This window comes from Dissoconium aciculare (assembly GCF_010015565.1).
Source record: "Dissoconium aciculare CBS 342.82 unplaced genomic scaffold K489scaffold_4, whole genome shotgun sequence".
NCBI classification, from domain to species: Eukaryota; Fungi; Ascomycota; class Dothideomycetes; order Mycosphaerellales; family Dissoconiaceae; genus Dissoconium; species Dissoconium aciculare.
In genome coordinates, this window is record NW_022984954.1 from 1,976,973 (window position 1) to 2,002,116 (window position 25,144).

The 25,144-nt window shown below is 50.6% G+C and overlaps 11 protein-coding genes across 11 annotated transcripts; 7 read left to right on the top strand and 4 right to left on the bottom strand.

Moving 5' to 3' along the window:
• Nucleotides 1–68: 68 nt before the first annotated feature.
• On the top strand, nucleotides 69–1,042 carry K489DRAFT_409083 (acyl-CoA N-acyltransferase; the record flags this gene model as incomplete). The annotated part of the gene is made up of 4 exons (XM_033607542.1): nucleotides 69–132; nucleotides 200–690; nucleotides 794–839; nucleotides 903–1,042. 4 exons carry the CDS (start codon nucleotides 69–71, stop codon nucleotides 1,040–1,042), a joined length of 741 nt encoding a protein of 246 aa, XP_033461774.1.
• Nucleotides 1,043–1,223: 181 nt separating this feature from the next.
• On the top strand, nucleotides 1,224–1,853 carry K489DRAFT_296206 (uncharacterized protein; the record flags this gene model as incomplete). Its single annotated transcript, XM_033600311.1, has 1 exon — nucleotides 1,224–1,853. A coding segment is annotated over one exon (630 nt), but the record flags the coding sequence as incomplete, so codon positions are not given.
• Nucleotides 1,854–2,500: 647 nt separating this feature from the next.
• On the bottom strand, nucleotides 2,501–4,012 carry K489DRAFT_379174 (uncharacterized protein). The gene has a single exon (XM_033604585.1). It carries the CDS (start codon nucleotides 3,848–3,850, stop codon nucleotides 2,669–2,671), a length of 1,182 nt encoding a protein of 393 aa, XP_033461776.1. The 5' UTR covers nucleotides 3,851–4,012; the 3' UTR covers nucleotides 2,501–2,668.
• A 254-nt stretch (nucleotides 4,013–4,266) lies between these two features.
• K489DRAFT_304553 (uncharacterized protein) lies at nucleotides 4,267–5,673 on the top strand (the record flags this gene model as incomplete). Its single annotated transcript, XM_033600515.1, has 2 exons — nucleotides 4,267–4,461; nucleotides 4,516–5,673. Coding segments are annotated over 2 exons (1,353 nt in total), but the record flags the coding sequence as incomplete, so codon positions are not given.
• Nucleotides 5,674–9,248: 3,575 nt separating this feature from the next.
• Nucleotides 9,249–9,953, top strand: K489DRAFT_409087 (uncharacterized protein; the record flags this gene model as incomplete). Its single annotated transcript, XM_033607543.1, has 1 exon — nucleotides 9,249–9,953. One exon carries the CDS (start codon nucleotides 9,249–9,251, stop codon nucleotides 9,951–9,953), a length of 705 nt encoding a protein of 234 aa, XP_033461778.1.
• A 1,164-nt stretch (nucleotides 9,954–11,117) lies between these two features.
• Nucleotides 11,118–11,792, top strand: K489DRAFT_409088 (uncharacterized protein; the record flags this gene model as incomplete). The annotated part of the gene is made up of 1 exon (XM_033607544.1): nucleotides 11,118–11,792. The coding sequence occupies one exon, from the start codon at nucleotides 11,118–11,120 to the stop codon at nucleotides 11,790–11,792; it is 675 nt and encodes a 224-aa protein (XP_033461779.1).
• A 1,208-nt stretch (nucleotides 11,793–13,000) lies between these two features.
• On the top strand, nucleotides 13,001–14,925 carry K489DRAFT_379179 (Low affinity iron permease). Its single transcript, XM_033604586.1, has one exon. It carries the CDS (start codon nucleotides 13,246–13,248, stop codon nucleotides 14,875–14,877), a length of 1,632 nt encoding a protein of 543 aa, XP_033461780.1. The 5' UTR covers nucleotides 13,001–13,245; the 3' UTR covers nucleotides 14,878–14,925.
• Nucleotides 14,926–16,466: 1,541 nt separating this feature from the next.
• On the top strand, nucleotides 16,467–17,344 carry K489DRAFT_400569 (uncharacterized protein; the record flags this gene model as incomplete). Its single annotated transcript, XM_033606997.1, has 1 exon — nucleotides 16,467–17,344. Exon 1 carries the CDS (start codon nucleotides 16,544–16,546, stop codon nucleotides 17,342–17,344), a length of 801 nt encoding a protein of 266 aa, XP_033461781.1. The 5' UTR covers nucleotides 16,467–16,543.
• A 685-nt stretch (nucleotides 17,345–18,029) lies between these two features.
• Nucleotides 18,030–18,908, bottom strand: K489DRAFT_315685 (thioredoxin-like protein; the record flags this gene model as incomplete). The annotated part of the gene is made up of 2 exons (XM_033601108.1): nucleotides 18,030–18,372; nucleotides 18,565–18,908. The coding sequence occupies 2 exons, from the start codon at nucleotides 18,906–18,908 to the stop codon at nucleotides 18,030–18,032; spliced, it is 687 nt and encodes a 228-aa protein (XP_033461782.1).
• Nucleotides 18,909–20,109: 1,201 nt separating this feature from the next.
• On the bottom strand, nucleotides 20,110–22,542 carry K489DRAFT_369589 (uncharacterized protein; the record flags this gene model as incomplete). The annotated part of the gene is made up of 6 exons (XM_033603051.1): nucleotides 20,110–20,475; nucleotides 20,549–21,288; nucleotides 21,361–21,586; nucleotides 21,636–22,293; nucleotides 22,341–22,381; nucleotides 22,441–22,542. The coding sequence occupies 6 exons, from the start codon at nucleotides 22,540–22,542 to the stop codon at nucleotides 20,110–20,112; spliced, it is 2,133 nt and encodes a 710-aa protein (XP_033461783.1).
• Nucleotides 22,543–22,888: 346 nt separating this feature from the next.
• Nucleotides 22,889–24,845, bottom strand: K489DRAFT_379184 (uncharacterized protein). The gene is made up of 3 exons (XM_033604587.1): nucleotides 24,320–24,845; nucleotides 23,899–24,264; nucleotides 22,889–23,838 (listed from the first exon to the last, which is right to left on the bottom strand). Exons 1-3 carry the CDS (start codon nucleotides 24,738–24,740, stop codon nucleotides 22,973–22,975), a joined length of 1,653 nt encoding a protein of 550 aa, XP_033461784.1. The 5' UTR covers nucleotides 24,741–24,845; the 3' UTR covers nucleotides 22,889–22,972.
• Nucleotides 24,846–25,144: the final 299 nt, after the last annotated feature.

Consider the following 25,144-nt stretch of genomic DNA (forward strand, 5'->3'; position numbering starts at 1 on the left):
CCTTACCTTGAGTCGTATCTGAACATCGTTTGTATCTCACATCCTTATTTATTCCCTGTTGGCTCATCATGTCGACATCAGCGACTATATGGCGTTCAGAACGCCTTGTGTTTAAAGGCCTCGAACCTGAAGGTAGCTGGTCATCATCGTGGCGGGTCTGAAACGTTTGCAAGTAATCATTGACGTTCGAATTCTCCAGATGATGACTTTCTGTACGAGATGAGGTCCGATAGCGAAGGCTTCATAAATAGTGCCCCTTTCCTACCAGGCCCCTCGAGGAAAGCTCACGGTACCAGCTATCGAGAATATCTCGTCAAGGCTCCTTTAGCCGTCATCATCTGCATCCCGTCGGCCCCACCGGCGGACGCTGAAGAAAAAAGGGACGAAGCCCATAGCAAAAAAATCGCGGAGAACTTCACGTCGTCCACAGTGACTTCGTACAAGAGGCCTGTCAAGGAGATTCTCACGCCGATCGGCGATTTGCACCTCCGCACAGACGACAACCCACTCAAGGAGCATCATCGAAATGTAGAGATCGGGATAGGAATCCACAGAGACTATCAAGGGCAAGGCTATGGTAGTGAGGCTCTGCGGTGGGTCCTGGATTGGGCGTTTAGGAGGGCGAACATGCACCGTGTCGCGATCGCAGCGTTTTCGTGGAACGAGGGCGCCAGTCGGCTTTATCAAAAGGTAAGACACGTCGTGACTTTTCTCGTTCATCTTCGAAAAGCAAGTCGTGGACCCACGGAGAAAATCGCTCATGATGTTGGAGATGCGCTGACATTTACGTTAGCTCGGGTTTACTATCGAGGGACGGAAACGTGAAATGTTTTGGCATGGTAAGTCTAGACCCCGAACAAATCCTGCACTTCTGCTGAGACACGATCGTTGGTGAACTTCAGATGGTGCATATCGTGATTTGATTGAGATGTCAATACTGAAGCATGAATGGGACGCGTTGAATGCGCGTCCGTCAATACCGTCGAAGGAGGATCTATCCCAGACGCACATCCCACCCAAAGACGGGAGCTCCACGGTCTGAGCTTTGTGTGCACCACGGCTTCGATGCTTTGCTCAAGCAGCTGTACGAATTTGACTGTGCCGCGCATTATAAATAGCTTCAGGATATTAGATGATGCCAACAGACGCCTGCAAACAAACTCTATAACAAAACTACGCCATGACAAGCAATGGCAGAGTTCTTATCTGACCTGAAGCAAAAGTCACTCCGACAGCCCGATATTGCTACGGTATTTAACGATGCAGACAACATTGAAAGATGTTTGCAGAATGACGGTCACAGGGCATGGGGCTGGGTTTTCTATCGCAGCACCTACAAAAGTGACGATGTTTGGAAAGAATTTGTCTTCCGTCTGCGAGCTGAAATAAAGTCTGATTTGGACTTCCATGGCGGCGCTGATATGCTCGACAGCCTGGAGCTCACGATCGTGGAGGATAAAACCTTGGAGGGTGCAAGTACTTCCGAGGTTCGAAAGAATTTCAAGATCTGGGTGCAGAACAACGCGCGGCAAGAGCAAGACGGTGTTGAGGCTGGAGGCTCACAACGCTATTTGTTCTGCGTTCAGGTTGATGAGGAGTCCCTACAGTCTGTCATTGCGCATCCTCGTGGCAAATACCCCCCTGGTCCAGACGGCAGCTGGATCAAAATGATATGGAGGGATTGGGATCTCGAAACAATCTACCGGGATCGCGCAGAACCATATGAGGCGATCGAGGGTTGCATCAGAGAAGATGTGGGCTGGATGCGGGTGGGTTTCCCGGATTTCATGGTCTACGGCTACTCTTTGCTACGTGAACGAAACGGATGGTATGTTCTGTACTGCCGACCACCACGTCTGGTTCAGCTGTGAATATTCGTTGTACGAGCGATAAATTGGGGCCGTATATACAAGCAAGCTCGCTCGCACGACGAAAGCGCTGGTACTGTGCCGCATGATCCATTGACTGCTTGTGTCCGAATTTCTGTATTCACCATTGAGGTCCCATCAGCTGTGTACTGGCAAGACCTTGGAGCTAAGACAAACACTCAAGCATCGTGACGAGATTTGTGTTTGATCTGGACAAAAGGTCCCTTCGAAAACCGAGCAAACCTTCGATTTACAACCTGGCCGACAATATCGGGAGGTTCCTGCAAGAAGATAATCATAAGACATGGGGCTGGGTGATATATTGAAGCACTTGCGAAAGCGAAAATGACTGGAATGCAATTCTGTCCCGCCTACGGGCTAAAATGTATGATGTTCTGGAGGTTGACAATGGACCCGCCTTTTCTGGCCCGAGCGAAGGCCATGTGAAGCTGATATGGAAGAATAAGGAGCCGCATGTACCGAATCCATGGACCGAATTTATCGAGGACCATCTCGAAAGCGTGACGATGGAAATAGTGAGCAGGGGTACGGTCGTTTATACTGAAGTCTTGTTGACCTACTACGCGCGCATTCACGGGATTAACGAGTGGCACGATATGTATAGATCACCGCCGATGATGATGTATGGCTTGTAAATATACTCCAATCCACTGTTCTTTGGTCAAAAAGTTTGCAAAACAGGAGAAAACTTAAAATTCATCTATACAATCTGGTTTACATCAACAAGACCTCTGAAACGAAACAATTGCTGACGAGAGGCGGCTGGGAATTACAGAAGCTTAGTCGTCAAACTTGATGCCTTTGGGCGTCAAATCGATCGCGCCACCCCGGTAACTACCACGCTTCTTCTTGTTTTTCTCCTTGGTGAAGCCTTTTCCCTTGGTGACGATAAGATCGCGATGCGCTCGGTCTGCGTAGTCGTAGCTTTGGTATTCATTGCTAGCGAAGCGAGGGTCCACGTACTGATCCTTAGGAATGCGAGAGAAAGGAACCACGGAACCCTTTTTGCCGCTGCCAGGGGTCGCCGCGGCTTTTTGACCGGAGGCAGAGACGTCAGGAGCGGGTACCTGTGCTAGTCGGCTAGGGTGGATATGGCTGGTTTCGGGCTCTGCCTCCAGAGTGGCCGAGGAAGCTTGTGACCGACCGCTGTCTTCTGTTTCTTGCGCCTTGACTGGTTCGGCCTTCTTGCCCTTTTTCTTTGGCTGCGTCGGTGTCGGAGACTCATCTGAGGATGAACTGTCCGATGTTGCGCTCGTCTCAGGCTCAGTAGCAGTTGCAGGCTTTGTTTTGTTGTCATCATCCTCATCGTCGCTGCTGTCGTCTGAAGACGAGTCGCTGTCTGAGCTTTCGCTATCGCTGTCGCTGTCGCTGGATTCCTCGATCGGCTCCGCTACTGATTTCTCTACGGTCTTGCTCTTCTTTGTTGGTGGTGCTTCACTCTCGTCGGACGAGCTGTCGCTGTCGTCGTCTGAAGATGAATCGTCCGAAGACTCGTCCGAGGACTCGTCCGACGCCCGCTTGCGCTTCAGTGATTCTTCAGGAACATCTGCTTCGGAGCCATCATCGCTGGACTCCTCCGCTTCCACATCAACGACAGCTTCAACAGCCTCGTCCTCCTCCATTTCCTCATCAGACTCGTCGGAATCGTCTGAGTCCTCCTCGCTGTCCGAATCCTCCTCTTCACTCGATGCTGGCAGTGTAGGGTGTGCGGACTTCTCATCATACCAGGCTGACCACAAATCCATGAAGTTCACGGCACTGCCGGTCTCAATACCTCTTTCCCATTCCGCGATGTCAAGATCGATGCCATTCGTCTTGGCTTCTTTGATAATTGCCTTGAATGTCTTGGGATAATCGGCAAGTTGATCCAAGAAGTGTGCGAGCAGTGTGACGACATCAGAGACCTTTGGCGCGGGCGTGTCTTCGGTCCAGAGATGACTAGGAATCACTGGTTGCGCCATAATGCTGAAAACTTGGAGATGTTGATTGTATCCAAAAGACGGATTGGTATGTATAGCGTTCTTGCGTCCACGTGTATTCTATGTGGCTTGATTTGAGGCCGTACGCGCTTGCTGCAACAAGACTTTCCAACCGTGAATCCGATCAAAAGGTTGTATGTCAAGTGACGAATGCTCCTGGAAAAAGTTCCCAAATTTTTGCCCATGCGACCACGCCGGGCGCGGAACCAATTCCGGCAATCTTGCTGAGTCAGTCGAGCTATCGGCTCCCCCAGCCCTGAAGGTGCGGTCATATTCATTTTCGGGGGATCCGCAGCGCTCGCTCTTCTACAGTACAGCACATTGACATCACATTCGCACTCTTGAGTGTTATCACTTCGCCTTTGTACAGTGAAGATTGCCATCTTCAGCCGCGCACAATGGCACATCTTCAGCAGATTCAGTTCGCCGAGACGATTCGCTCTATGAAGCGCGCCTTCAAGCGTCGCGCCGATGATGGATACAGCGACCAATATACTTCCGCGCATACTAACCGCGGCAACAAACTACAGCGCGATGCGAAGCGCATTCAACGAGATCGCCTCGGAGAGGTTGATGCGTTGTCATACCGCAAGGTATGAATTGGAAACTAGGTCTAGGGTGACTTGTCATTGACGCGGGAAATGCAGATGATCGACCACGCCGGCTACACTCGACCGATTATTGCCATAAACCCGCCCTACATTGACGACGACGGGGATGTCTACTCTGATGCGTCGTCCGACCGCGAAGATCTCCAACCTCTCGAGGATAACCCGTTTGGCGATATTCAACTGCACACCATTCTGCGACCACTGACTGCTGCCTCGGAACTGCCACATCACCCAACACTGCGTTTACCCTTCGAAAGCAGGGCATTGACACAAATGACGGAAGAAGCCGAAGAGATGCTCAGGCGGGAGCGAGCGAACTTGTGGAAGGCGAAGAGAGTGCTTCAGAGGTTCCGAGGCGACGCAGACTGGGCTCCTTGCGGCATGTTTGACACCGAGGACGGAGAAGGTCTTCTTAATGGTGAAACAGCAGTCGAGGATATGAGGAGTATCGGGCTCAGCGTCGTCACAGATCAAATGACAGTGGATGGTGAAGGGCCTGCGGCAAATGGCGTCTCTGGTATCGAGGCGCATGATTTCGAAGCCGCGAAAAATCCTGTAAGAGCCGTACCGCAAGAGGAGGGAGAACATTCGCATGCACCTGTGGCCAACGGAACTACACCAGCGGAGGCACAAACAGATGCAGATCATGGCGCGAATGGGGCAGAGTCCAGCAACGGCGTCGCCGTCACAGATCAGTCAACGGCTGGCAATGGACCATCGCTGGCCCACCTCCTCATCGATCGTGACACCGCGGCTGCTTCGGACGCAGGCTCCAACTCGGCTACTACAAACACCCACGCTATGACCACCCGGCGCCGAGCTCGCTCACCATCGTCCGAAGCAGCCGCGCTCGATCTTCCATCTTCTCCCTCACCCAGCGATAGCCTCTCGACGCCAGCTGTACATCCATGGTTCATCGCACCCACCGCCAGTGTTTCCGATCGGGATCTCGGACTCCCAAATCTCGAAGCCGAGGAAGCCCGACGGCTGCTGCTTCTCTACGTGCAAAAGCAAGAGCAGATTGTGCGTAGTCTCGAAGGTCTATTTCAGGGGCTGCAGAAGTCGGACAGGCTACGGCGATTCGTGTACAAAGCGTGTAAGGCGGATGGACATGTCGTTCCCGATGGCAAGGGGAACTTCGTGACGGAGATGAGCGATGGTGAGGATTGGCACGATGTAGCGGACTGGGGCATCGTGGTCGAGGGAGGCGTCGGTGGATTGGAGAAGGAAGGAGGAGGCGGAGGTGTAAGAGATGATTTGATGCCGGGACTGGAAAAGGGTAAAGACGAAGTTGAAGATCTCGAGGAAGAGGGGCGCAAAGTGAGGGGGAGACGGAGAGTCAGTCGAATGTAGAAATTGAGAAGCTAAATGCGATATGATGAATGTACAAAACGTGATCCACGTCTGCTTATCTGAGAATACCCGTACAGTAATCGACTCTTATCTGCCGCAGTATTCGGTATTTGCACGGGCTGAAGGCGTCCATGGATTGATTCGCATAAGCAGAAGTTTTGGGAGTCGGAGTGTGCGGCGAGATAGCTGATGCCTGAGGCAATACTCCGACCACACAAATTTGACTTCCTCTTTTATTTTTGGAAGTGTCGAGATAGTCCCTTCATCATCCTATCGCTACATTGACGCGCCGTAGATTCCATCTTTCGCCCAATCGCAATGATGATCTCGAACCATGCAAGCTTGCCACAATGAAGCAAAAGTTTCAGTGCTCCTACTCCGCGCGCCGCGCACGAGAAGGCTTCCCATCAACCGACCGCGATGCAAAAACAAGCACGCCTCTAACGTAACCATCAAAACAATTCTCCTTCATTATCACCGTCTCCTACCGCGCTCGGTTCTGCTATTCTTTCGATATCAGGATCTTGAGCTGGCTACACCATCTCATCTCTTTGGGATGTGTGTATACGAGACAAGAACGATCCCTCGGCGGTCTTTGAGTACGAAATTTGGCCCTTTCCTCCATGGCTGAGCTTTTGTAATTTACCTGCCGGGACAACACCTCGTGTCGACGACTTTATGATAGAGTAAGATGGAGATTGTTGGACCTTGCTATGAGCATGTTGATATGCTTGATTTCAAGCGCGGTGCAACCTCGCTGACGGATCGAGGGTTCGTTTCCACATGTGCCCGTGAAGGTATGTGCACGTAAATGTTTATAGTACTGTCACAAGCGTGAAGCGACCTCGTACAAGAAGCCTGTCGTTCCGCCGTTGTCATGCCCATACTCTTCACTGCGATCCAAGGTTCGTAACCTTTCAGATTCAAATGTGTTTTTCAACTCTTTCATCAGTTTCAAACTCCGCTCCACAACGAGGAAATCTGTTCACGCTTTCACAACTTACTCCACTAAGAGTACGTTCTCTCAAGCGCTCAGCTTCGCCCTACATCTGCTGTGTATTACGCTTGTCGAAAATGTCGTTCCTAAAACTACCTGCAGAGCTTCGACATTCGATTTACGAGTATCTCGTAGTTTAAAAAACCGATATCGAACTCGGCATGTCTTCGACTCGCAAAGAAGCCGGGCTCATCGCGTACATCATTCGTGCTTGAAATTCGCCATCGGCCAGGTGCTCCAGTGACGATTCATGCAGCAATCATGCAGCTTTGCAAAAAATCTACAATGCACAGTTGGAATCCATAAGCTCTGGCGACGCGGCCGAAATGATAGAGTCGCAAAGTAGAGGCAACGATCTCAGCGCGTTCTCGCGGAAAGGTCTCGAAGTCAAGACAGCGAAGCTTGACTTTAGTGAAAAGTGGAACCCTTACACCATCCTCATCTGGGCACCCGTTCACGTCGACTCTGTCTTAAAGTTCCAAGCAATTGACAAGCTCCTCAAAAGATCAGACAAGATCGAAAGCATGACAACCACACCACTCCATTGTAGTCCACGGTCGGGGACAAAATGTCACGCTTGTAAAGGACCAATTATGAGCCAACTCGTAGCAGGGATACACAAGCTTGGGTGGCCAATGGCCGATTAATCTGGACCTCATTTCAACGTTTCAAAACGCGTTATGCGATCGAAACCGGATCGAACGCATGCTCTCGGAGTTGTATAATCTCGTGCAGTGTGCAGGTAAGCATTCCTCGCTACCAAGTAACTTCGGCTTCACAAGATTTAAACGCCCGCGTATCGCCGCTAATACATAAACTTAACAAAGAAATCAAACTGTTATTGCACTCAATGCTCTATTCAAATATTCGAACAATGATAATGGATCCGATCGGCCGTTGTACACAAGTACTGTGAAGGACGATCGAACTAGTCGCCGGAGTGACAGCTTTTTGTAACATCCTTTGTGTTAAAGAAAAGCGCTTTGCGATATAGTACCTGTCCACATGTATTCCTTCAACTTAAGCGAGAGCGGAAAACACGGGAAGTATACTTAGGAATATGATGTTGCCGCTATCGCGAGAGGAAGTGGGAGAGACAGAGAGGACATTGCGAGATGTGTAAAGCTACACTTCTCGAACCTCTGACTATAGAACATACCATCAGCAGAAGAGAGAAACACCGGAGGATTTACTAACCTTCAAACTCATTGTCAAACATATTCACATCATCTTCCCGCTGAAGTCTAAACGGATCCAGCGCATTTGCTGCGAGGAGTTTAACATGGGTACCCTTCTCAGACTACTACGCGAGGTTCGGGATATCACATACGCCTATACCATGGTGCTGCCTCACGAAATCACTTTCTGCGAACGCAAGTCAGATGGAGCTATCTGCTATGACAATACATTATTTCCTGACAGAAAGAATATTTTCAACCTTCCGAGGACCTGTAAAGTCGTTAACGAAGAAGCAACCCCTCTATTCTACGGAAATAATGAATTCATTTTTACTATACACCCCCTGGAGAGAAGGAGCGTAAGGATATCAGATGGGACTGGCTGGATAGTATCCGAGACTCAAAGAAGCATGTCTCACCAATCATGGTGAAATTTCCCGACTTCGTAGAAGATGCGGAAATGAGAAGGTCACTTGATGAACGTGGTCTTAGGGATCTCAGGAGCTTGCAGATGTGCCCAAAACTTCGAAAGCTGGAGTTTCTTATTCCTTCTGACGCCACGACCTGGGGTCCTGGATTGACTACTGAATTAAACGAGAAGTTTCAAATCTTGAAACATCATCTGGACTCATTGAGCGATAGTCTCAAAGTCACATTTCGGTTTGAAAAGAGGATGAACTATCGTGACCTCACACCATGGCTGTACCGGCCGTCAAACACCGATCGGACAAGACTGCCGGAGCCGCATCATGACGTTGTCGTTATAATCAAAGAGCTTGAGTGGGCAGTCAGTAGGAAACGAATAATACTAGGCTGAGCGGAAGGAGTTCTTCAGGGAATCACGTATGCATGAAAGATCATAGAAAACGGAGATCAATACATGTTCGCTCGAATTCAACGAAACATTTGTGAGGAAATTTAGAATCATCTTACGCCGGAGGTCACGCTTGTACCTGGAATTGGATCTCGCGATTCATGTAGTAGAAAGGTACATAGGATATATAGATTTGTGGATCATGTACATGCACAGGTAAGGAAGCCGATTGGAAGAGCCGGATCGTCGTGCGACGTGGTACCTACTGCCTGATCGAACGACTCGCAGGTGTTACACGGCGATTTTGCCTAAAAGATGTCATTTTACCGTCATGAGCTGCGATCAAATAACTTGCAGACTTCTTTCTCACTGCAGAGGTCAAGTTACAGCAATTTCATCTCGATATATCAACGTTCAATATCCTAAGATGGAGCTGATGGAGCTTTCCACAGAGCTCAGAATACTGATCTACGAATTTCTCCTCGTCTCCGATGAACCACTCCGTATCGGGCTGAATCGGACTCCCTGGCCACCGGAACTGACCTCTGGCATCTGCTGTCCTGGAGGAAAACTCCGTCCCATGCCAGCATATCCTATCGGCTGCCTTTTCGGCGATAAGCCTGACGTGTGCGGTATCATTCTACGCGTCTGCAAGACGATCTACCTGGAGGCAAGCCCATTGCTGTACACGCAGAACATATTCCACTTTTCCAGCTCCACGACATCCTGCGAACTTCTCGGGCCGTTTCTTGAACGCATCAGCTCCCAAGCCAGACTTCTCCGCCACATCATCGTTGAAATCTCTGGCCATTCGGACCGACAAAGCTGGTCATACGTCGAAACTAGCTTTTGGACCTTTGCGAGACTTGTCGAAGTAAGCCCGGCAGTCGAGACCGTATGCCTAAGAATTGATCCCATCTGGCTGCTAGGACTGCATTTCTCAACTCGGGGCATTAAGGTCTTTCGGAGAATTAACGACATTTTGAGGCGATCTGGGAATATAAAAACCATTGCACTAGAGTCTAATTCCTCTGAAATCGGCGGGGCTCAAGCGAGCTACAACCTTGTAGACCTGATGCAACCGGATTTCAGAGCCGAAATCTTTGATCTCGGGTGGAAAATCATTAGTTGAGGCGTAGCGAGAAATAGAATTTGCCTTATAGAAGCCCGATGCAGAAAGGCTTGATGAAGCCCCGCTGGCATCATGAATAAGTAGAGCAAGTCGACCAACTCTGCATGGGGTATCACTAATAGCGTCTGCACCACATCTGCGGCCTACAAAGGAGGTAATAAAACGACGGTCGGGCGACAAGTCAAGACACCACTCTTACATCTTATAGGATTGTAAGCAAGTTTGCAAAGAAGCAAACTCTGTACTGTATCTAAAGAAAAACTTTGGATTTGTCAGTATCGTAGAGTTTCGCGGTATGCTTCGGTCATCTCTCGAACGTATTAGATCTCAAATCGAATATCTTCGTTACATCATCCTCATAAATCTACTACGAAAAGGATTTCTTGGAAAAGCTCCCGCGATTTCGAGATACTATGAGCGCTCAGTTCAGAAATCAAAACGATTCATCTAAGGATCCATTGCATTCGGAAAACCTGAAAGGATGACGCGCCTGGAATATCTGAGGGCTTTGAGGCTTTGAGGCTGTCGACTTTCAGGATGGGGAGAGGGTAATTTGAATGACTGGCGCTATAGATAAGATATTTCTCAGTCGTGCGCCTGGCGAATCTCGGTGTGAGATCTCAAAAGCAGATGAGTTGAGCTTTGAAAACCGAAGGATTGATCAGCTGCAACAGAAAGTATTTGAGCTTAGCTGGGCTATTGTTAACGAAAGTACGTAGGTCGATCCGTGAAAAGGTGCCGTGATCTCGTGTACTTCCCTTGGAGGAAGTGGCGAGGTCATTACAAGGATATCTCGCAGTAGAAACACGACGTTTGAGCTGAGGTTTGCCAATGTAAATCGACGCGGACCGCTCGATCGCTTGTTTGCTAAGCCACGAACTTGATAAAAAATGGTCACGATGCCGAAAGGCGTCCAAAGGTCGCGAACCAACATGCATGAAGCTCCCAACAATGATGTTATTGGCGGTCTGCTTGGAAACATCTACGAATAATGCTCAGGTACCGTGGAAACCCTCCAATCAATGCAGGTCCGACTTGCAGACGTGCAGGTGGGGCAATGACTTAGGGATAAGCTATCGTGTTGTCGACCACCACTCTGTGCATCTCGTGCCTCATTTACCAGCCCGCTCTTTAAACAATGAAACGAAATCATTTTATACAGCTATGTCTTTGATGGATCTGCCGCCAGAGATCAGGGTGCTCATCTATGAGAACCTGCTCGTGTCCAACGCTCCACTCTATATTCGACCCAGGCGCATCAACTTCGAAGTTGTCCCCGCCATAGTTCGCGGAGACGCGGACAGGGAATCATTGGTCTATCCGCCTATTCTGCGCACCAGCAAAATGATATATGCGGAAGCCCTACCCTTACTATACTCGGAGAACATTTTCCAGTTTGACTGTACTTGGCCAATAACAAGCATGTATGGCAAATTTCTGAGCCAGATCGGGTCACACACGCTGGACATTCGCCAAATCTTCTTCGCTTATGATCAGCTCTTGTTCCAAGATCCTCTCACAAATCATACTATCCGTGACTTCGAGAAATTCTCTTCCTTAGTCTCTGGGGTCAAAGTGGTAGAATTCCGGTTTTTTGCAAAATCATTCATCTCTGTCGACTATGTGCTTGTGTTGAGGTTCCTTCGACCGATCAATGCCTTGATCCACAAGGCAGGAACTGTCGAAAAGATCATCATAAGACGATGGCCCTTATACTGCCCCAAGGTCAGCCAGAAGAATTACAAGCCTTGGGATCTCCTTAGTTTCAAGGAGCAGCTCGGACATGAGCTGGAGGCAAGCATTCTAGGGATGGGGTGGATTATTGCCGACAGCGATTGATCAAGTATCACTCGATATGACAAGCTGGCAAATGCTGGGTTGGGTCGACAATGATCTTCGACAATTGACTCGTTAGCAAGCTCCGATGAAGTCGGGTGCCCCGGGCTCACTCATGCATGTGGATGCACGTCAGAAGTATGGATGACGACAACTCCGCCTTGTCAGTAAGACTAATTTTGATCCTCATCGTGATCACATGGCTTTGGAATCATCTGTGTAGTGGTTGCGATCAAGGCGTTCTGGTCACCGCTCATTCATCCTACAACTTCATGCTGGAAACCAACGTCAGGTCATGGACTGACCATGAGGAGTCACCTCCGCGAGACTTTCAACGTGCGTCAAATGTTGAGGCTAGCACATGGCTGGAATAGAAACAAGAAGGAGCGAGCCTTGTGGGTCTTGTCTCACTTTTCGCATGCACAGAGCCCTGGAGGTCTAGACGCTCAGGGTACAAGCTGAAAGCTTTGTGTAGTCGCTCAATTGACATCAACAATCGGCATGAACATACTTTGTTTTTCTGCTGGAATCGATGACCGGAATGGTATGCCACTGCGAAAATTATGAGTACAGATGACTCATGAGGCATTTTTGGTCTCAAGCTGTTGCGAAGCACGAAAAAAAAAATTGCCCGACACGTGGCTTGCGCTTGTTGACCGCTAACATCGAGTACGCGCGTCCACCGTCCCAACACCACATAGGGAACTTCAGGCCGACCATACCGATTTTTCTCGAGGGATATTGTCTGCTCTAGCCTGGATGTGATGTCGGACCGACCGCTCGGGGCTGAACTCGTGCTTCTCCGACACCACTTTCGTGCAGTAAGCTTTTGCTAAAATGCTTGACTCCGATGAGTGCCGAACACTACGGGCTCGAGTACCCAATCGCATATTCTAGCGTTTCTGGAACTGTCAGCCTCGTAGGCCGGTTTCACGATCGACTTTGCAGTCGAGCACATGCAAGAAAATCTACTGGTGCTTTCGCACACGTATATGTATCGCGGTGAATCCCTGCCGAACGTCAATCACCACCATTATCATCGGTTTTGTCTTCACCGCTGCGAGCTATACATTGGAGCTCTATCTCCTTCCGTATTCTACATTTCGAAAACGCCATCGCTTTCTTACCAAACCAACACATCGTGTCCGGCGCTCATTCGTTTGAGCGTCCACCAAAGTCTGGCCAACTTCAGCATCAGTGACCGCCGGTTCCGTATGGGAGCCGGCATCATACCACTCACAGAAGAAGTTTGGCCTCCATGAGACGTGTAGTTTCTACCCTAATGAACAACCCAAACGAACTCTGGCTGCTCTCATACCATCTCGTACTCCAGTCACCGTGAAGTGCGGGTCAGGCCCTCCCTACACTCCGTCATGGATTCCTGACTAATTTTGGGTCTGTGACAGAAGTCGACGAACATTAAGAGATATTCAAGACCATCATAGCTACCGTCAAGATGGGACGCTTCATTGCCATTCTGGCCGCCCCGGGCGCCAAGGGCGATATTCAAGACGCGGCTCCGACCGAGCCAACGCTTCTGAAGACGGCTAGCACACCTGCACTCGAGACCGTTCCAAGCGATTCCAAGACTGCTTCAATGTGGACCCATGAATCAGCTGGCGAAGAGAAGGCATCTCCTGCTACAGGAGAAAGACAGGCCGTGCTCACCACGACTTCCACTGCGCGCCCAAATCGACTCGACCGTGCTCTCAACGCTCTAGTAGCCGCCTCTGGCTCGCAACCTGTCTTTCTACTAATTATTTTTGGCTTGCTGCTTTGGGCTTTCCTCGGAATTCCCTACGGACATGAGCAGGATTGGCAAGTCGGTATCTCCGACGCTCAAGCATTGATCAGCTACTTCTTCGATTCACTGCTCATGCGTCAGCTGCTCAACGGTTATGATCGACAGATTCGCGTGACTGCAGCGCTCCGTTCGCGTGGGCTCAGTGTTCGCAGGATGCTGCGAGACTTGCAAGCAGCAGTGTGGAAGGGCGATGTGAGGTATATCGAAGAAGGAACCGCAGTCGCAGGTCACGAAGTCAGCCACGGAGAAGTAGGGTCAACCAAAGCTGGGTATGCTACGGAGCTGCCTGCCGAGGGCTGGCTGGGTCGACTCTCCACTGTGATTTCGAAGATTCTCGGACACTTGATCACTGTTTGTGGCTTCTGGGTGTGCATTTTCATCTGGCTTGGATTCGGACCATACTGTGGCTGGAGCAATGAGTGGCAGCTTTACATCAACTCGGCCACGTCGGCGCTTATGGTACTGATCTTCGCCTTCCTGGCAAACATCCGCGAGCGCCACGATGCACATACCGCGGGATGTGTGGAGCAGATCTTCACCGTCGATGCCGAAGTTGAGAGACGACTGCGTACCTTGACTAGAGACACCACTCCAAATCCTACTGTGGTTGTGCCGGCACCGAAGGTGGGCCGATTGCAAAGGGCCATCTTCTATTATGCTGATGTCGTTGGTACCCTGGTTGGCATCGCACTCCTGATCGTCGTCGTGACCATTTGGCTCGCGATCGGCCCAGCGTTGCAGTTCAACTCGAATTGGTGGCTGATCATCGGAACATATGCCGGACTAATCGGCCTCAACGACAGTTTCGTGCTGCGCAACGTTCAAGCCAAGTTTATCGACTACGAGAATGATGCCTTCGAGTCGCTACGATTGGACGACATGGAGACTGTGCTTCCAACTTTCGATGATCAGACCAAGGAGATCGGAAGGATGCTTGATGCAGAAGTGCTCCCTGACCAAACACCGGCGGCACCACCGGGACAAGACTCTCTCACCAACCGGCTGTCGGCCAAAATGGGCGTGGTGTGCGCGCACGAGTACACTGTCCTCGTAGGCTTCTTGTCCATCATCGGCTTACTGGTTGGTGCGTCTGCAATGGGATGGAGCGAAACTGGCCAGCTCCTGTGCAACATTCCCCCGAGCATCATCGAGTCTTTTTTCATGATGATACTCTTGACTGGTCACAACCTGGCGGATGCGCAGCGTCGCGATGACTTGCACCAGATTTACCAGCGTCGCCTACGGTTGTTGGAGGGAGTGAAGCGGATGGATCTGCGGTGCTAGCCACCTCACTGCGTATTATAAGCTACGAGAATAATTTGATCGAGGACGGTAAGTCGAGTCTCCGCCAGCCACCTGCAGGTGGAATACGAAGGATCATAGTCGAAACATACGCTGACATCTGGCCAGATTGCTCCTAATGTCCTTCAGTGCGCTTTGAAGGCGATGTGCCATGCATCTGGGATGCTGGTCAGATTCGGAAAATTCAACATTTTCCGTAAGAATGTGTCGTGTGCCAACGTGGGGTTTGTCATGCATGTCTGATGCTTTTCTGGTTTCTTTTTGCTCTGTTGAGTGACCTATGTACCGCTGTGCAGTCATTTATAGGAGATGTAGTTGCTCGCGTGTTTAACGTCCGGTCCATATATGTTAGGTCGCAGAACATCAGCACCCAAGGACTCTCAACTTGAAGAATGTGGGTTTTGTGAACCTCCCTGCAACACCCAGGGCTCGTTTGAACTAACCATTCCTTACATTCGACAAATAACATTCACCTCAGGCGCAAGATTGTTCTAGACCACGTGGGAGGAACTCTTTCTAAACATGCGGCCAGCAAGTACCTGCCAGACCAAGAGCTCATCCTCCACAGACTATAAAATGTTCATCCTGCGATCGTTCGCGTTTGTAAGCAAACGTATAATGAGGTCACACCACTGTTCTATTCGAGGAACAAGTTCCATTTTTATGCTTTGGGAAGCCAGCGGCGGATCACGTCTTCGTCCTTGCGCGACTACATAAAGCCTTGGAACGACATGAGGGTACTCCGCCGATTCGCCGTCGATTATTACATCGGCAGACGACGTAGTGGCGTGTGGCGACAATCCAGGCACACGGACTTTCGAGAATTGGAAGCCTTCGTAGGGATGATGCGTCGTTTCAGATCAATAGAAATCAGATTCAGCCGCAGCGTTGAATTTCCGCAAGATTGATTCTTGCCTAAGGAGGACGCGCGTAGCTTGGACGAACAGCAATACGCATGAATCAATGCGTATTCAGCTTCACTCAAATAACATTTGTCGTTCCGGCGTGACGCTGCCAACATCAATGGCCTGTCCCTGAGAATCTTTTTTCCAAAAGAAAGACAAAATCACGAGGTCGAACGGCGGCACTACTTTCACGGCGTCGGGATCATGATGGATCGAAAGTGCTAAGTCAAGACACAAGGCAAATATGATCCCAATAGCGTACAGTTTATTCCTACATTTACTGAATACTCTCGATCGTGGACGCAGATTATTTGTTCGGGCGCTGAGTAAGCGTGAAGCCCGCGCCTCATTTCCGTGCCTCAAATGTAGGCATCGACGTTGGGCCCAGGCAACCTCGATGCATCGCATTCAATACGTTTCGATAGTTTCGACGAGTTCAAAGTCTAAGATCCGCATCAGGTGAAGAACAAGACCTCAAAAGAATCGCTTTCCGCAAAGCCTCCCTCATATCAAGATCTGTCCGCCTCAAATATCGAGAGATGGATACATGAACCATCGCATCACAAACCTCACCGGCTTAATCAAGCTTGGCTGAAGAGAACGCGACGTCGCCAGTCAATACAACAAGAAGCATCGATCGATTTTGGAGTACGGTCCAGGAGCCTTACCAGAGTCGCCAGAGATTCTGATTGAACTTCATCCAAACTCCCATCGCCTTTGACTGTGACATCCTTCACCCAATCATGTCAAGCAACGCCAGCCAGCATGTGCCTCCCACCGATATCACAAGAAGAAGGACATCTTTTTTAGATCTGGACTATGACGTCCGACTCATGATCTACACCGAGCTATTCGTCCGTCCCCAGGTCGTCGGCTTCATCTACGATCTCGACTTATTCGCTCCAGCAGATGCAGTCCAGCGAATGCAGGTGAACCTGATGGCGCTGGAGACACCCATCTACCCCGAGATCCTGCGAGCCTCCAAAATCGTCTACGCAGAGGCCATGCCGAGACTCTACGCAGGAACCCGGTTCAGCGACGGCGGCGCCGCACGGCGGTCTCCGCGTTGGGCCCGGGATTTCCTGTCGCGTGTCGGGAGCAGGCAGGCGAGGTACGCGAGGGATTTCGAATGGGGATTCCCGCACCACGACCAGGTCGATGGGCGGATACTCCAGGATATGCCGTTGGACGGGGCCTTCCGGGAGAATATCCGAGTCCTGGCGGAAGCGACGAATATCAGACGTCTCACCTTCAACACCTGGCATGCCCTATCTTTACCCATCCCCGACTACCAGTACGAAGTGCAAAGGGTCTGTTCCGAACTCCGCCGGGATATCGAAGTCGTCGTGGATTTCTACGATACAGATGACGGGGTGTTGCCCGGTGACTTTCTGGCGGTGCTCCAAGCGCTCGGCTGGAAGTATCGTAGGATATGGAGAAACACCCAGCAGTGCAAATCGACGGCCCTGTGGTCGTCAGAAGATATTCCCACTCCTGTCATGGATCCCAACGCGAAACGCGTGCTCGAGGACACGCCAGCATGAGGAATGACGAAACGACGTGGAGACCTGCGCGAGTGTACACTACTTTCGGATCTGGCGGAGAAAGAGCAGGGTTAAGGCTGTTGTGTTTCCATTTGGATTCTTCCATTGGATTTATAACGAGGTCTGACATGGTTTTGCAATGAATACCATTGCAGCAGAATGTCGTGTCGTCTTCCAGAGCCATGTCATCGATTCCCAGGCTTTGAGACAGTAGGGTTCTGTATAACCCTAAAGAAATTGGATTTCAAAATTGGTCGGGTTCCGCCGACCTACTCTCTGACCAAGATCCTGGCGCTGCAGCGAGTAGCTTCTTACGATAGGCGGAAAAATCATCTAAGTAAGAGACTTTGATATCAGGAGATACGTCGATAGATTTTTCCTTGACCGACCACATCAGATTGTATCTCAAAAGGCACAATCGAATTGACACCTGGGAGATCTTGGAGCTGGCGATTTTCTCCGCGGGGGTCTCGGTCCTCCGCAAATGTCACACACATGTTCATGATTGTCGTATGTTCCAAGTTTTTAACAGATTTTTCATACTTCATAGTCATACTTTGGATATCTATATTTTCCTCATGAAGCGACAGCAGTGCAGAGGAGAGGAAAGATAGATGGTAAATATCTTTCAAATCCTCCTGCCCCATTCCTGCTCCCACGTCTCCCTCCACCGGAACTCATCCAGTCAAACCGCCGCGCTGGTCTGCTCCTTGGGCAGAGGGGTGAAGCGCAGGTATGGCTTGACGACAGTCATCTTGGGGAAGAGGGACTCGGCCTCGGCGCCCTTGACGGAGGGATGAACGATGACGTCGTCGCCAGGGACCCAGTTGATCGGGGTGGTGACGCGGTGCTTGTCGCCGGTCTGCAGGCTGTCGACGATGCGGAGCACCTCGGCGGTGTTGCGGCCGGTCGAGGCCGGGTAGGAGAGGATGGTGCGGATGGTCTTCTTCGGGTCGATGATGAAGACGCTGCGGATGGTGAAGGCGATGCCCTTGCTGTCGACGTTGGTGGCGTCTTGGTGGTCGATCCTGTGGTGGTTGGGATTAGTATTTGGGGGAATCAGAGGACTTATGGTTTTGCGCATGGAATTTCTCCTCTTCCTCTCGATATTCGAGATTGAGGCTCTCATAGCGTGAGCTCCCTGATGGTAGTTCCACCTCTTCTCTGATAGCTCGGTCTTGCGATACCGTGAAACAACGCATGCAAAACACGAAACTTACATGTCGTATGACAACGCAACCTTTCGCTCCTTGTCACCGATGATGGGGAACTTGAGCGAAGATCCGGAGATCTCGTCAATGTCCTTGATCCAGCCACCGTGGCTCTCGATGGTGTTGGCGCTCAGGCCGATGAGCTTGACGCCACGCTTGGTGAACTCGGGCTCGAGCTTGGCGAAGGCGCCGAGCTCGGTGGTGCAGACGGGAGTGTAATCCTCTGGGTGGGAGAAGAGGACGACCCAGTTGTCGCCGATGAACTCGTGGAAGTTGATGGGACCGTTGGTGGTCTCGGCGTCGAAGTTGGGAGCGACGGTGCCGAGGCGGAGAGGTGCAGGTCGGTCAGCCATTGTGGTGATGTGATTGTTGGTGATGTGTGGGTATGTGTTGGGAGTATGGTTGTGAGAATGAAGAAAGAAGGAGGAGAAGGAGAAGAAAAGTTGAGGAGGGAAAATGCTATGAGAATGTATTCAATGACCTCCTCCTCCTACTACAGAAGAAAACAATTCTCATCGGCGCCCGCGACATCCAATGTCTCTCTCCATTGCCCCACCAACCATTCGCCTTGTCGATTGCGTGATGCTGCCCGTGTGGCGGATTAGTTCCCAATGAGGTATGATGCCATCCTCTCTATGAAGAACTCTCACACGTCTCGCTCCAGCAGCTCCCCAGGCTTGAGACATTCATCATCAGTAATCACCTAATCACCTGCAGGAGGCGATCGCAGGGTCCAATGAGACGCGTCGCGGCGACATATTTCCCATCCCACATGGCCCGGTCTTGGGTAAGCTAGACTTGCTAGACTCTGCTGGTCAACACTCATCATTTCCTTTCTACATGGTTCGGCGCCATTCTACTGTAGCTCTGTAACAAGTATCGACTCACCACAATGAGTCCAGGCGCGGCTGCTGTTCCTGCCAGCAGATGCGTTCCTGTCGCAACGAGCGCGACGAGGCGATACCTACCACACGTCCCATTGGGAAACAACAGCGAATAAACAATGTTGTCATATCGCATAAATATCAATTCCTTGTGATCGTCCCGCGCCTGGAAATTCTTCGGGATTGCCCCACCAACTAACCCCTCGTGGGCGGAGCGCATGCCCGTGTAACGATGTCGGAAGAACTCTGCAGGGCTCCACGCCCCCCCGCAATCGATAAGACTGTATTCGCCGAGGTCGGACAGAAGGCTGAATCTCACCTCAGACCCTGGCATCTACCTGGCTGGGTAGACAGACGTCGATTCGGACGTGACTCGTTGGGAGAACATACCGCTACTGTATAATTTGCATCGCTCGCCAGTCACACAAATAACATAGCACGTTAATGAGGATACTCTTTCGAAACCGACTGCCTGACATCCCGCACATGCTTGGCGGCTCAGCTTTTCATCGAAATGATCAGTAACAAGTCGTAGATCAGGAATTAACCGTGCGTAAAAACCGATCATGTGACCGGACTACCGCCGCCAGCCTATACGCCTGGCGATATCTCGATGGTGAGCTCAAGTGCACGTTCCGCTTGACTGATGTGGGCAGGCTGTTACGGGAGCTCAGCTCAGGCTTTCCAACCAATGGAGGAAATCCGTATCATGATCTGTCGTGGCGAGGGTAAAGTCGAAGACGTCCAGGGGTGGCACGTCAGAGACGTCGTATGTGTTCGCAGGAGCACTGTTATTCGGCGCGGGCTCCAAGATTGAATCCAACAACCGTTGCAGGACGGCGGCATATTGTCTACAGAGACTGTAGAGAATGTCCCTCGTAGGCACTGAGTTCAGCGCTGCCACGAGGAAACAGACCTTCTGGATGACGTCGGACTTCTGGCCAGGCACGGCGCTGATGGTGCGGATATTTGACTGCTGTTCTCGGAGTAAAGCTATCGCCAACATTCCGGCGCACGGAACCGCGGTGACGACGAGCTAGAGGTTAGTGAAGAAAAGCGTGTCAGCCAACCGCTCGTTTTATACCTTGCCTGGATATTCGACAACTTACCAGGGATGCGACATCGCCAGGCCAATCATGAAAAAGTCCCTGGGCCGCAACGACCTGCAAGACCAGATTGAGAATCTCGCGAGCAGTATCGATGATATCATCCGGCAAGGCCAAAGTCTGGGTAAAAAGGGCTCGGTGCAGGAGATATCGGGTTTGCAGCATGCCGAGATGAACCGCCAGAGCAGAGAGCAGTCCACTACCGCCTCGCGTGGCCAAAGATTGCTTGGACAGGCACTCCAGAGCATGATCAACTCGTCGCTGAATTTTACCCGGGAGTCGCTCTGAGAATTGTCGAATCTTTTGGTGGATAACTTCAGTCCGCCATTGCAGGTCATCTGTGGTCATTGTATTCCCGAGCGAGATTTCCAAAATGTCCTCACGTATCGCACAGTACTGCGCGCGGAGCCGTAACCATGTCACCCAATTCACAGTGTCTCTTTTGTCCCAGCCGGACTCGTCGACAAGTGACAGGAGTGGGCCAGGCTGCTGGCTCGATAAGAGCTCATCGACGGAAAGTTCCAATGGCAGCTCGAAATGACAGAATTTGTAACCCAGGCGCGGTGGACGACCTAAAAGACATGAGAACCATTTATCCCGACAGTAGCAAGCAGCGAATATCTGCCTTCGTAGCTGAAGATTCCAGAATGGTCTCTTGCGATGATTAATGGAATTCGTGCGGTGCAGACCCATCGCAACCAAAGCATCACTAAATTCCCCCTGCAATTTCCAGTTGGCGAGCCCTGTAAAGATGTCAGTGCCCTGCATCTGCTAGGCATGGGTCTCTGGGTGGGGAGAGGGGGCATGGGACGTACTCATGTCACCTTGTGTCCCTTCGAGGATGCCACCCTCCGTAACAAGCATCATGAGGTACACTTCGTTCAAAACCTCATTTTGTCCACAGAACAGCCGACACGTGATTACAGCTGTGTGTAATCGGTGCACGAGTTCTGGTCCATCACCACGATGAAATGACGCAGTGTCCCGCATTGCAGCCCAGTCTTCGTCGAGAAAGGCTGATAGGGCTATCATGCCGAGAACCTGTATATGATCAGACATGATAAATCTCGGTCATGATCTACCAACAAACCGTGCCAACTGTCTCCCACCTCAACCGTCGACCCGTGAAGCCACTTGCCCAGAGCTGGAATGTCGTGTTCTCATCGATCGCCTCATCTCTTCCAGAATTTTGCCAGACGAGCTGGGACATCTCGCGGCATCTCTCAGTGAGCGCAGCCTCGCTCATCTGCCCGGGATCACCATCTAGGACTTGTAGGGCTCCATCACGCCACACCTCCACAAGTGCCTCCCACACTACGCCAATATCCCAGAACCTATAGTAACGTTGGCTGATCTTCGAACACAGCGGTAAACACTGCCAGAATAGAAGCACTATCTGTGCGCCTTGCTCGATATCCGCGTTGGTCACAGTAGTCGCATCTCTACCTGTGGGGAGATTTCGCAAGCTATCCGGGATGTTACGGAATTCGTGATTGTCCGTGAACAATGCAGAGAAGCTAGTGGGACCGAGATACCCAACGTGCTGTCTCGTATGCACGACCGGGTCCACTGACGGCGGAACGGCTGGGCCTGAAGTTGATGAAGAATCTTCTTGATTCGAGTCTGGCTCATCGATTGTCACCGACGTGTCGTCGAGCGTTTGCGTGTCATTATTTCGCCTGTTGCTCATGGGAGCAGCGACATAGCTGCACTGCTCAGGTTTGCCTCTTCGCAGACATCGACCGCAGCTATAATTTGTTAGTGGCCAAGTATAAGCTACATCTACTTCACGTACACTGGCGTGCGATGGTCGCATGCGACTTTACGCCGTCGACACTTGAGTCGAAATTAGCACAATATCGGCGCTTAAAGAGTTGCTGCCAGCCGATACCTACAGCTTCACAGCTCCATGGTAAATGATTCTTCCTGCGCTCAAATTTAGCGGCTGAGCGGAAATCAAGTGTTCTGTATGAGACGGCGTACCGGAGTCGTGTCATGTGTGGTCTACTGCTGTCCTATGCCATTCGAGAACATAGTGAAAGAATGCGCCTGAGAACGTTTTGGAGACGAGGTGGAAGCCTGTTTTTAGCCCAACTCCCATGCCCGCGATACGCAAAGCGTACTAGCGTATGCTCCGTCACTTGGTGTTCCCTCCTTCGTCATCTGCCATTCAACAGATGAATTGAAATGCACACGCCTATCGGGTATGACAGGGTCCATGAAGCATCTTGACGGGCGGTATCATATTTATGCTTCTAGAGCACTTGAAAGTGTGGCTGCACGATGTACGACGTGATGGAAGACCTTGCAATACAGCCACTAAAATCTGTTCCAATTTTAATACCGTCCTGAGGCCTTGCATAAGGTTCCCCAAATGTCCTCCAAAGTCCCAGTGAAGTTCAATATCAGAGCATACCCCGGTAGGCTTTACATGAATGTCGAATGCCATCGATGATCCCATGGCCATACCCGGTTCGTCAGCGCCGTGGCTTCCTCCTCACTGTTATACTCCCCGCACGATATGCTGCATTGCAGGAAACGATCGTACTCGGAAAGATATTTTGGCAGAACCTCCTCCCACCGACTATGAGGAATCCATCCATCATGGTTGCAATCTAGACAGTGCATAAGATGCTGTTGCAGACCGCGGCGACTCTCAAGCTCATCGAGACGATCTTCGTCACCAGGATGTTCTGGGATTTCGATTGGCGGCCCAGGTAATCTCAGAGTCTCCCATTTGTCCGCAAGGTTCTTCAGCGATGTCAGCAATATCTTTTCGTTGTCAACCCAGCCTACATAGGGAGCCGCAAGAAAATGAAGAAGGGTGGGATCGAAGCGAAAAGCTGGTCGAAATTTCTCACAAGCGTGTCGCACAGAGGTCCACTTCTGACTGCAAGACTCTAACTTGGTCTTAGTCTGTTTCCAGGTTTTCATTTGTTCCTTCGTCAATAATGCTTCATATCCCGTCATAGGGGGGTCCACGGCGAAGTCTGGAGTCGTCGCTGCGAACAGAAAGGCTGGCTCGATGGCAGCAGATCGCCAATCGATAACCCCAGTGATTCTGCCGTGGTCTTCGGCAGCAACGAGAATGTTTCGTGTGTGAAAATCGGGATGCGATAAGATCGGTTCCACTGCAGCATGCTGCACAATGTTTGCGGCCTTGAGGCGGTCTATACATCGCTGAAAGATATTTATCAGCTGAAGATGCCGTTCTTTGAGGGGCGCAGACCCCGCTTGAGTACAGAGCCTGGCTCGCGTGATCTGGTCTGAGAAGTAATCATCCATTTTGCACCCTACCCCCTGTTAATACGAATTGTATATGAATAGTTCAAGGAAGGCATAGAGATACTCACAAGGGCCCTGGTATCCTTCCATCACAGGTGCGACGAAATCACATTCTGGAGTGTGTCCCCATTGTGTTGGCATACATACAGGTCCAATGCAGTAAGTCTCGTCGACAGGAATTGTATTCCGTGAGGCCTCATCTCTAAGGAATAGCGAACCGTAAGCCGGAAATTTTGGCTCGCATAACTCTTTACAAAAGTGACCGAGCGCTTGAATGCAACGAAGTTGATCCGCAATTTTCATCTCATCCCAGACATTCTGCAGAAGAACTCCTGGTAATTCTTCCATGATGATATACTCTGCGCCGATAGGGTTTGTGGCGTCAGCGCTCCAGGCAAGAACTCGCGGAACAGGTATCGAAGTCTTCTGCTTGACTAAACGGATGGTCAGCCACAGCCCTAAGGTCAATTGATGAAAGACCATACGCACCATATTGCAATGTAGCTACCTCTGAACGTAATGTGAGGCCAGCAGGGCCCGCATGGTCGAAAGGAAGGCGAGCAATGACTGTCCTCTGATTATCGAGACGAATCACAAATACCCGGTTGAAACTGCCGTCCCGCTTCTCGCAATCGATGACATATCGAGCTCCCGGGCTGGCACGGACAGCTCTTTGCATCAAAGCATCGAAGTCAAATTTAAGAACACGAGACTCGCGGTGATATTTGTCCCGGTTGAGCCAGCGTCCTTGTGTATGAATATATGGATCAAAACCCACATGATATGAGTTGCTCTGTGAAACCGCCTGAAGAAACCGGCGTGGCGATTTTGGGACTAATCGGCGGCCTTCTCCCAGACTGTGAAATAAGATGCGATCCCAGCTCTTGGAATATTTGAAATACGCAGACATACTGATCTTGAGTCGAAAGTGATCAGTGTGAAATATTGCTAGAACTGAGCCGTGATCTAAGGTTCTGCCCGGTCAAGAACTCAAATAAGATCAGACAAAAGAGAGTGGGAAGACGGAGATTTAGTCAAGTCCAAGTCAACTTATATCTTTACGTATGCGGTGTTGCCGCCGATCCCGCGCATTGGTGACGATTCAACCACGGTACTTACGAACAACGGTCAAATCAGACAGAGCAAGTCGATGACTCAATAAATACCGCTATGATGGCCCCTACTCATGAAATGACATGCGCCCCACAGCCGTGAATTGTCTCGAAGCTGAACAGAAAGTTGGATCGAACCATCCTTTTTATTGAGCCCTCAGAGTGCTCCGTCCGATTTGCCCGATGGCTATACTATGACTAG